Here is a 12049-nt window from a genome sequence, read left to right as displayed (position 1 = left end):
AACCATTGTCGACCACCACCGCTCTAAACAACAACTGATCGGAACCACTATTTACCACCATCGTCGACCACTACCAATCTGAACCATCGCCGACCCCGCTGACCACCACCAATCTAAACAACTGCCGATGTGAACCACCGTCGACCACCTTTGATCTAAACCACCATCGACCACTACCGATCTGAACCACTGCCGACCACCAACGATCTGAACCATCACTGACCACCGCCATCTGAACTATTACGGACCGTCATCGTCAACCATCACCGATCTGAACCACCGCCAACCACCACCGTCGATCTGAACCATCGCCATCTAAACCACTGATGTTGTTATAACCGAGTTTGTTGGTAGAGAGTATGGGGTTGAATTTTGAAAATAGTGAGAAGTTGAGGAGTGAAATTTTAGTATTTGGTTTAAAAATTTTAAATTCTTCACCGCCTCATGTGGAGATATTTGTGTGTATGTATATATTTTTTATTTTTCTCTCCTTTGGGGGTTTTATCTTGTTTTTGAGAGAGAAAAAGTAAAAAANAGGGGGAGGGGGAGGGGGAGGGGGAGGGGGAGGGGGAGGGCTTTCGACCAGAAAGAAAGAAGAAGAAGAAGAAAAAGTTTGTGTTCATTATCTGAATTTGTTGTCAGTTAAAAGTTTACCGTTTAATTGTGATCTAGGTGAGTTTTTATTCAAAATTTATATCTGAAATATTGTGTTAAGAAGCAAGTTGGGTTATGATTCTATGTGGTTTTAGGTATGTTAATGTTAATTGTTAACATACTTGAATTTGAGATGGTATTTTATAAATTGTGGAAAATGATATCACTTTATCGAAACATTGGCAGGAGAGGTGTAAATGATTATGGGTGACATAATTGGCAAGAGAGGTGTATATGATTGTGGGCGACATAATTGATAGGAGAGGTGTAAATGATTGTGGGTGACATAATCGACAAGAGAGGTGTAAAATGGAATAAGGGTAACATAATCAGGAGAGGTGTAAAATAGGATAAGGATGACATAATAAGAAGAGGTGTAAATTGGGATAAAGATGACATACTCAATGGTTTTGTTTAAATTTGGTCACTTAAATTTGATGTGATAAATTGGGTTGTCTCATCTTTGGGATGAGAGCATCCTTGGGATGAGAGGAGTTTGGTTGTCTTATTTTTGGTATGAGAGGACTTGGGGTTGTCACATTTTGAGGATGAGAGGAGTTGGGTTGTCTCATCTTTGGGATGAGAAGACTTGGGGTTGTCGCATCTTTGGAATGAGAGGAGTGGGGTTGTCTCATCCTTGGGATGAGAGGACTTAGGGTTGTCACATCTTTGGGATGAGAGGAGTTGGTTTGTCTCACCTTTGGGATGAGAAGTGTTTGGGGTTGTCGCATCTTTGGGATGAGATGAGCAGATTTGTCTCATCCTTGTGATGCGACAAATTGATGTTTGATGCCATACTATTGTTCATATATTGACTTTCAAGTTTGAATTTTTAAATTTTTGGTGATTTTCACTATGTAAAGTTGTAGGAGATAATTATTAGACCTTATGGTCTAACATTCATTTTGTTTTATAAATGTGTATTTCAGGACAGACACATCCTGAAAGTAAAGAAAAGGGGAAGATGTGAATGAAAGTCTCATAGTTTTTGCATTTAATTATATGCTAAACTTGAGTTTTGTAGAAGCTGTTTATTACATGAGCTTAAGAATCTCTTATATATAACTCATGTAATTTGTGAGAAGTTGTAGTAGTAGCTTTTACAAGTACTATCATGTATACTTGGGATCAATGTATATTATTCTAAAGTACATGTTATTTGAAATATGTATTGTATATGCAAATATGGAATGAGGTGTTATATATTTGAACCACCCTCGACCTGAACCACCATCGACCTGAACCGATTTGAACACCGTCGATCACCACCAATCTGAACCAGCGCCGATCTGAATCATCATCGACCACCACCGATCAGAACCATAGTAGTTGGATTTCGGTTTCAAAATTTTCAAAAAGGGTATTTTGGTCATACCTGATGTTTAATCTTCTCTGTTGAAAAAATATTCAGAACTCAAAAAGTAAAAGTTATTCGAGCTCAAAATGCACTTTTCGGACCCATCCGTTGTTCACGTAACATTATAGCGCACCTCTACCTCTATAAGAACGACAAAACTTGTATAACATCACCGGTCGAAACAAAAATAGCTACAACGATGTTTAATATCAACCATTTTGCACTTCTGTGCATCACTTGGAAGATTTTCCAGGGATTAATCTCTGAACACTGCATCCAGAAGACTAGAAGAAGAATCGTCTCCTTCGCTTTCGTCAAAAAATCCGTTTACGGCATCATTTTCTCGTTTAAGCTTGCGTTCCTCGGTGACAGACTCGGCGGTTTCAGTGCAGAAGTTACGTCCCAAGTTCTTCACCGGCTTTTCCGCCACAACAAACTTGTTCCCATCACGGGTTCGCTCGGGGAATCCTGCCCAAACTGAAGCAATAGAACAATAGATCAATCATCAAAGAATAAATGATGGCAAGATTTTAGAAACACATGAAATATTCATTTGTGAAGAATAACTAACCAATTGATTGCTAAACAATTGTATTCACAATTGAATAAAGAACAGAAAACAGTTGTATTCACAAATGAATTCAGAAACACATGAAATATTCATTTGTCAAGAATCTTTAACCAATTGCTTGCTAAACAACTTAATTCACAACTGAATAAACAGCAGGAAGCAATTGTATTCACAACGGAATGAGCAACAGAACAAGCAAGTAATCTGAAGCTAGTTTAAGGTTAGGAACCGGAAAAATAACGAGGGTTGGCAGCAAAACTCCTTTTATAAAGGTAATTTTATACTAATCTTGCTTATTCTCATTAGTCATTAACAGCGACTAGACGACAAATACCCTCACCTTGGAATATTTTTTTAACATCTTCCTTACTACATTTCATACGATTATTACTCTGTATACATTTTACGGCACCAGAACAGGAGCCCCCAATATGCATTGCATATGCTATCCATGTGCCACGACCTCGACCTATACAAAACACTAGCCGCAGCTAAGAACATGACTGTCAAACCATCCTGATTCCATTTCGGATTACACAAATGAGCCTCAAACCATAACATGCATATATAAACAATTGCAATATCCATTTTACAATATTTTCGCGACTTTGTTAAATCATTCATTTGGTCTCTTAATTTATATAATAATCTATAAATAAAGTTACAATTCGTAAATAAAAAATAGAAAGTGAGGTTTTTATAAGAACCTCCGTAGTGTGGTTTTATTAAGGTTCTTTTTTTGTTGATGTGGCTCGAAAAAATATGGAAAGTGAGGTTTTTGGAGGTTCCACCACTTTGGATGCTCTTAAGTACCTTATGAAGCTTTTTATAACTTGAACATACTGTTGGAGTCACGTCTACTAGACACAGTCCATATGTTAAAAATGTTGGAACCTACCTCCTGTATAAGGATTTTTTAGAAAGAGAATTAAAGGAGTTCTACATATTCTCACATTGGTACCAGAACTGCTGTCTAGCATCTCTAGTCAATCAAGCCTCCACTCAAGGGGTGTGTCGAGCCTCCATTTGAGAGGGTGTGTTGGAGTCCCACATTGGCTACACCTGGTTGACTATTTTTTTTAACCATGGGTGTTGGGGCCAACTTATGCACAACTGGACTAATCCCAAGGGCTTTGGAGAACAGCCTGGGTGGCCTTGAAAGGACTCGAACCGTGGACCTTTGAGGAGGATTCCCAAAGGCCCAAGCCTTATTGCTAGTTGGGCTAACCCCACAAGAACCCTCCTCTCCTGCTCTCTGTAAGAACACCCTTTTAGAAAGAAAATGAGAGTTCTACATATTCCAACTCATATTTACATTTCAAGCAAAACCACACCAATTTGCTTAAAAACCACGGTCTGAACCAAAAGTCAAATTGTTGCACTTCTGGTTTCAAGCTCACCCAAAACATGTTTATATCCTTCAAATTTATTTTGGGTGTTGTCTATTTGATGCACATTCATCATATTAATAGAGAAATCAAAAGATTACTCTCTCTACAGATGACTTACAATCGATCACACTCTAGCTTTTGAGAGGCCAGGTCTCTCCCAAAGGTTCTCACCTAATTGATTACAAAAAGGAACGCATTTCCCTCTAATCCCCTTCCTTATTTATACTACCCCTTCTATTGACTTATTGACTGAACTTATAGACCTTTTGACCCCAGGGTGTAACAATACCCACCCCCAACTTTCACCTTGTCCTCGAGGTGGAAAGAAAAAAAAAAGAGTTGATACACTATTGCGATTGAAACGATTGGATCCTTACAGCTTTCGTTCCAAGGAGACACTCTACTTCATCCTTGTACCAGACTGTGAACTCCTTGACCCTTTGTTTAACCAACAAAGTACTTTTTTCTTCTAATGATAGATCCCGAAAGAAGCAAAAAATGGACGGTTTAGGCCCCATAATATAATTTTCCCAATTAGCTTCAAGAACAGATAAATCCTTCCAATCCAGCTTCAGGCCCCACTCTAAAAAAATTGTCCCCTTCATTCCAAGAAGACTGCCACCATTATTTTTGCACCTAACCTCAGATTGGTCAACCCAACAAGCCCCCTTTTCCTTTCAAAACAAGGCCCAGTAGAGCCACTACCCTCACATCTTGAATGACGGCCTCATTTGCATCCTCCCTAGTAGAAGGGTTATGGACTTGGGTAACCATAATGGACCAAACATCCATCTTGCAAGGTCCTTCCACTATGATAGTTCCTTCTCTCGTTAGAAGATATGCAACTTCCATACACCAATTAGTTCAGAATCATATGCCATCAGTATGCTCGTTGTTGCATTCTCTTCTAGACCGATCAAAAAAATTCAATACCAGTTGGACGGTAACCCATTTCTCAACCAACAAACTTCATTTTTTGACCGAAAATCTACTTCTAGGTGATGTCAATCCAGATGCCATTTTTGGGAATTGCATGGAAATCCGTTGCAGACTCATTGCTCTCGTTTTAGAATCGTTGATTAAAGTAAGATCCCAAAATAATCAGCAATTGGGAATGTATTCTATTCTATTATTGATTTTGCTACAAGATTTTCATTAATATCCTCATCAGAAGTGACCAATGTCAAAACCTCTTTCGGATCCATGTTTATGAATACTTTAACAGTGGTAACTGTGGCTTTATTATGAGTAAGAGTGTCGATTTTATCCAAAATCTCATATCATTTCTTGTGAGCCCTCTCCAATCGATCTCCTTTGATCAATGACATCATTATTGACTCCAACCCAATTGTAACCATGCCGGTAGTAAGGGTGACTAGACCAAGTGCACATGGCCATCCAACCACAACCAACATAGGTGCAAACTCCAAGTAGTTGCCATCTTGAGGTAGCTAGACTTCCCCCCTTTTGGTCTCGCCCAACTTTTTAAAATTAAAATTGTAGGGTACCACTACACTAAGCCCCTCAATAGTGCTCACTAGCTTCATTCCTTTTGGATTAATTGATCTTGTTATGGAATTTAAGTGTACCTTGATTTTTGGTCCCACAGTTGTGGCTCCACCATCATCCAATAGCTCTAATCTCACCACTATTTTCTTATTGAATTCCCCTTTCGATATCCAATTCAAAGCCTCGACGATATCCCCTTGTTTTAAGGCCACAGGCGGCAATGGTTGTAAGAACACTGAAGGCAGTGGTGAAAACAGCGTCGGTATTAGCGTCATGGTTGTAAAATGGTGGCCACGGGGGAAGTAGTGGTGGAGTTGTTATTAGCGCGAGTGGTGGTCACAATGAACATCACCGCACCCAGTTCTGCTCAAAGCTGTTAAAACTAGAGATTTAGACAAAGAGACGATGCTTTCTTTTATGTTCTCGGGCCCAATGTAGATGGAATGGGCTTGAATTCCTTCTTTTCATTCCTCGCTTTTCTCTTCTTCTTCATGGGCCGATTGAGTCAACCGTGTTTCCTCTAGATTCAGTTTTGATGTCAGATTCATGTTTAGATCTCAACTCGGAATTGGATCTGATTTTGGGTTCAAATTAAACCTGAATTTTGATTTTGATCTGATTTCGAATTCAGATTCGTTTCTGGTTCTAGATTTAGTTGCGAATCCGTCCACTCCAGATCTGGTTTTTTGTCCATTGGAATTGTTAAGATTCTTTGTCACCGTTAACAAATGATCAGATGATTTCTCTTCTATAGTTCTCTCTGTAATTCCTTATCATCCTCGTCTTCATCGCAGCCTTCCTCTTCTCTTTCTTCACGATCCGCAATTTGTCTTTTAACCAACTCATTGTTGATCGCATTGAATTGAGGGTTTCCAACATCTTTTTGGTTGTTGACAGCATACCCCTCAAGACCTCTTCCTTTGATACCAATTGACGCACATTCATCATATTGATAGAGAAATTAAAATATTACTCTCTAAAGATGGCTTACAATTGATTACTATCCGGCTTTCAGGAGGCAGTTCTCTCCCAGAGGTTCTCATCTAATTGATTACAAAACAGAGTATGCCTTCCCCTCTAATCCCCTCCCCTATTTATACTACCCCTTTTTTTGACTTATTGACCAAACTTATAGACTTGTTGACCAGAAGGTATAACACTATTTCTTAGAACTGCATAGAACACATTCATGAGTTTCTTATGCTCACTTCATGTCAAAAGTCTCTTTATTTGAACCGAAAACAGAGTTGACTAAAAGTCAACTATGCATTTTTATGTATATCTCATTTAACATATATTTGTGTGTCAAAGTATCTTCTGAATACTTCTGATATCTACAGCTCCATTACAACCTTCATAGTTGGGGTTTTACCCAAAATTTATGCCAAAAATCATTGGTTGAAGTCAAGTTTTCAGCTTTCATGTTCTTAACGAATCAAAGCTTATTTCACCACTCAAATCAAGTTTAACCCATCAAAGTTGGATACCTACACGAACCAAAACTAGTAAATACTCATTTTTTTTCTAAAAGTCATTCACTTTCAAAATCCAACCTCTAAAACATGTTTGTGTCATCGTCTGAAACATGTTTGTAATGTGCACAAATCCCTTTTCACTTAAATCTCACAAAGTGCATACAAACTCATTTCAATTCAAATTAGACATAGACATGCTCCAATTAAACACCTTTATAATGTACATTCCCACTACAATAGTATCAGTTCACCTTTCACATATGTTGTGTTTGTGTACGATTGCACAACGAAACTCCATAAATTCACATTTTTTACTTTTATCAATTCCATTGTTTTGATTACGATATCCATCATAAATCAAACATTTCCTCATATTTGCTTCATACCACTAAATAAATTTATCATGCTCAATCACGGAAAAATTACGGTTGTTGCATGAAAATTTCTCTATCCAATAATTTCTGAATAAAAAATAATTTCTTTTATGCTCTAGACTTGCAGTCATCTGATAAGCCCCCTATTTGATTTAAGTACATACAGACAGTAAAAAGAGAAACATGCAATAAGGGATTGCCGAGCTATCCCATTTTTTTAAAATTAGTTGCCCCATTTTGTTAAAAGGGTATATTTGATATTTCGTTTTCTCTTTTCTAGAATATGAGTAATAGGGCAAGGGTGATAACAAGGTCTATCAATTTTTTAAACCTCAATTGGCGTATGCCTAATGAGAGATTCCAGCCTCTCAAAAGCTGGAAAATACTAAACATACATACTTCTAATCACCAAGGGTGTATCATCCTCATCGACTCCTCCACTCCACTCTTCTCTCTTGTTGTCCCCTTTCTGAAACCCGACTTACATCAGGATCCACCATCCCAAATCTAAAGTACTCCAAGTGTTATGAGATTTGATTTTATAAGAAAAAAGTAGCAGTCCACCCACATATGTATAGAACATGGTTAGTTAGGAATGCAGAAGCTTGTGGGAGATCTATGGATGAAGGAAAGGGGAGTTCTGGCCATATTAATCAGTTTCGACCAATAATGACGCCAAAATGAAGGGTTCTCTTTCCTTCATCCATAGATCTCCCACTATAAAGAAACAAGAACCAAGAAAATTATTTTTAAGGAAAAAGATTAAAAGTGAAAGCTGCAATAGCATCACACAAGAAAATCCTAGGTTGTTTTCTTTCCTTTCATCCATTGAATTCTAAAGTTGAAACATTGGAACGTCTTTTCTGGTCCACAGACTACGTGCTCCTATTTCCCTCCAAAACAACTTTTGATCTCTACATGGCAGTTCATGGTGCTTTACTTCCTATGTCAATAAAAGTTGTTGCTATCTTTCAAGAATCTCAAATTTGTGTACTAACTATTTGGCTACCGCATGTTCGGGGAGCTACAGACCACCAGGAACAAAATGATGCATGAGGAAATCAAACTTAAATTTTATCTAGGGAAATTCTGAGATTCATGCATGGTATTTATGACAAGTTCCTTTAAGCTTTTTAATTGTCTTGCATGTAAGCAGAGTTCTAAACTTGGGTAAAGAGTGAATGCTCCCTTTCTCGTCTAGCCTTCAAGTCAAAATCGATGACTCTAATGTAGCTAACTATCATAACAAAAGAAACCAAACATATCCAAAAAAATCACACTCAAAAGTAGGGTCTTGGAAGCATAGTTGTTAAAAGCTCACCTGAGGCACGCCTAGGCTCTAAGGCGAATAAGACTCAAGGTCTTGGGCTTTTTCAAAGGCGAGGCCAGACGTATTTACGAGGCTCACTAAGGTGTTGCACCTTGGTTGAGGCGCCTTGTGGGCCTAGGCGAGCCTCACAAAGAGTTATTAAATGCCCAGTCAAACCCTAATATTAAGTAAGCTTTCTCATCTTCTCATCTTCTCATCTCCTAGACTTTTTAAAGAAAAAGTTATTAAGTACATGACATAAGTCAAACCCTCATATTAAATACCAGTCCCTAAAACTTTAGGCCTCCTTCTCTATAAATACCCAAACCGTAAAAGTTCTCTCTCACGGCTCGTGCTTTAAACCCTTCTCCCTTTTACCTCTATCGAAGTATTGTTGATTGCTGCAGTGGAGGCTGGTACCTGCTGCTAAACACTATTTGAGTTATGCGAAACTTTGTGCATGCATGTATTTTGTGTGTGTGTGTGTGTATATATATATATCTTACAAGATGCGCCTCACATTCTTGAGTCATGCGCCTCATGCCTAGGCCCTGGGATCCCTTTGCGCCTAAGCATGCCTCGAGCCTTTAACAACTTAGCTTGGAGGGGTAAGGTGTACGCAACTATACCTCCACCCCTAGGGGCTTATTTTAGTACTAACTTAGTTGGTCGTGTTAGCATTTTCTTGCATATTTAGCGCAAGGGACTAATATGTTAGGTGCGCCAAGACCCTTCGGAAGCTAACCACCATGTTAGCAATTGCTCTTGAGTTGAATGGAATATGTTAATTGATTCAATGAAACTGGGCCCTACTTAATTCTAATTAGCATGTAGTGAAGCATCTTGAAATAAGAAGGAAAAAAAAAGTTGACATGCTTCTTGTTTAGCTTGCTTAACAGAACAAAGAATTTTTGCTCTTTTAGTTGCCTATTGTGTACTCATACCAAATGGCTTGCAACGAAGCGATAGTAGGCTTAGCTACTTTCGGAGAATAGTCTTCGTCTGCCTCTTGGCTAAACCAAGCAATTACATTCTTACCCACCTAAGCTATTACCATAAATATATTTTATGAATAATAGAAAAATTAGCCTAATAAAGCCTTCAGAAGAGGTGCAATTTGCATCGACCAAAGCAATACAAAACCTCATTTCTCATTTCACTTGAATGTTTGAGAGTATGGCAAGTATACCTGCAAAGTGATGTAGAATGATGGAAGCTGCAACAGTGACATTAAGAGATGCGGTGCCACAACCATATTGAGGAATATAGACGAAATAATCACAAACTTCACATTCTTTAGCAGATAATCCACTACCCTACAAAAGAGAACAACAGCATTAGAGTGTGATGCACATTTTAGATAAAGGACACAACCATTTCACAGAAAGCGAATGTGAGCTCTCTCGCTGTTGGTGGTTTAGTTGTAGTAAGGGTGGAGGATATCCTTTATCCTGTTACAACTTTCATGAAGGCTTTCATTGAAGAATCKAAAGAATCTACCCAGTCTAGGGCTGAAAAGGCACGTTATGCATAATGGTAGCTATCAAGGCAAATCAGAATAGTGATCAAGATTTGAAAGCAGCCTCTTGTCAAGATCCTTGGGTTCACACACTCCAAACTACTTGAACTAATATGCCTTTTCATCACAATATTGATGATGTGTTTATTTATAATGGAACATTCAGATTCCCAAAATGAAAAAGGAAAAAGATTTGTTAGAGGAACTTTGCCCAACTTGAGTTGGATGTTTAAAAATGTAAATAAGTATAGTGTTAGGCCTCTTTTGTGTGTCTACCCGAAGCATGTTTTGAGTAGGCAATTATCTTTTGTATAAAAAGGACATGCCCATTTTATTTGAGTAGTTTCTTATTTTTCTGAATAAAAGTTTACCAGGGTTAAGTCCCCTTTACCCAGGGAAAAAAGAAGCTTGGCGATGTAAATAAAAGAGAAATTTATTTTCTTCGTTTTCATGTAACAAGAGAACTTTACCAAAGAATAGACTTCCATGCAAATTCGTGTGCAGTTTCTAGCTGGAAAGTAAGGGGAGCTTACCGGGTAAGTGTAACTCGGTCATTTACCTTGATGCTTACAAACAATCCATTTGATGGCCGAGAATGTTACTTGACAAGGTAAGAGAGGGTAATGCCTCTTGCCGGTAGACACTTACCCAGTAAGCATTTGATAAACAACCCCTAAATCTACAAGTCCAGCATACTTAACACCTAAAAATAGAAGTCATTCGGGTCTGTTACCAAAGCTAGTAACATGTCCTCCTTTCATTCCAAAAGAAAGAATAAAAAGAAAAAATTGCTACACTTTAATTTTGATCAACCAAGTACTTGTCAAACAATATTGATATGAATTTTCTTGCAAAATCTAACAGAAGCAAACAATTCTCCATGCTGCTTGTAGTACTTCATATGAATTTAAGTGTAATCAATCTAGAGTCTCAAAAAAGTTTGAATCCATATATGTAACACCCCAAATCCAAGGTGGGAAGTCATTAGTAGCCCACTATAAATCTACAAAAGGTCTTGTAAGGAACTCATGATTCCTCCCCGCAACCAAAATGAGACAAAATGCCACAAAATGGGAATTTTTAGAACACCAGTTTGTAGAGATGTGCAAATCATCAGCTCAAAACACCACAGAAAGAAATGCAAAAATGAAGATGTGATACCTCGTTGCCTAAAAGGAAAGCGGTGCTTTTCTTAAAAGGGTGTCCATTTACAGCGGCTGCGTTATCGGTAATCTCCACACCGCATATATCGCAATCCTTCTCCTGTATAAGTAGCCAAATATTTCGTTGTTTTAGTTCCAAGGAATCTATATTCTATAGATTGCTGCAGAAAATCATATATAGAGCGAGGGGGAAGATGGAGAAACCTTAAGGAAGACACGGGCGTCTGACAGAGAGTAGAAGTGGCGGAAGCGGAGATGAGAAGTGGATCCATGGCTGCCGAAGGAGTTGAAATCACGGCGGCCGACCAAAATGAGCTCAGAAACGCCGAATGCGGTGGCGCTACGAGCTAATGTGCCAACATTGTGCCTCTTTGCTATGTTGTGTATCACCACGTAGCTCTCGAAACCCACATGACTCTGGCTTTGATCTTGATTTTCGTTTTGACTTCGACTATTACTTTGATTTTGATTCTGTTCTTGATCCCCCATTTATAGATTTCCACACAAAGAACGAACGAGGGGTTTGAATGCTAAAAACCCTACAAGGCGTCTTGCTTAGTTAACTTGAAGATATTGGATTTTACACTTCAAGCCCTTCGTGAATCCATTTAACACCATATATGTCCTTTGACTTTCAAGTTGTTTTCGTATAATCATTGAAATCATTGTATGGTAATGATGTCAAGATCCCATGAACCATGCATGTAAGTGGACTAAAGGATTGTGT

At 38.3% G+C, this 12049-nt stretch overlaps 1 protein-coding gene across 1 annotated transcript; it reads right to left on the bottom strand.

The window, feature by feature from the left end:
- Positions 1-2063: 2063 nt before the first annotated feature.
- On the bottom strand, positions 2064-11834 carry LOC112520712 (putative TrmH family tRNA/rRNA methyltransferase). Its single transcript, XM_025129201.1, has 4 exons — positions 11527-11834; positions 11321-11422; positions 9830-9956; positions 2064-2488 (listed from the first exon to the last, which is right to left on the bottom strand). Exons 1-4 carry the CDS (start codon positions 11809-11811, stop codon positions 2268-2270), a joined length of 735 nt encoding a protein of 244 aa, XP_024984969.1. The 5' UTR covers positions 11812-11834; the 3' UTR covers positions 2064-2267.
- Between the last annotated feature and the right edge of the window lie 215 nt (positions 11835-12049).

Source organism: Cynara cardunculus (assembly GCF_001531365.2).
Source record: "Cynara cardunculus var. scolymus isolate 2C chromosome LG 11, CcrdV1, whole genome shotgun sequence".
Lineage (NCBI taxonomy): Eukaryota > Viridiplantae > Streptophyta > Magnoliopsida > Asterales > Asteraceae > Cynara > Cynara cardunculus.
Note: the sequence above shows the minus strand (reverse complement) of the source record. Positions and strands in the feature narration are given on the sequence as shown.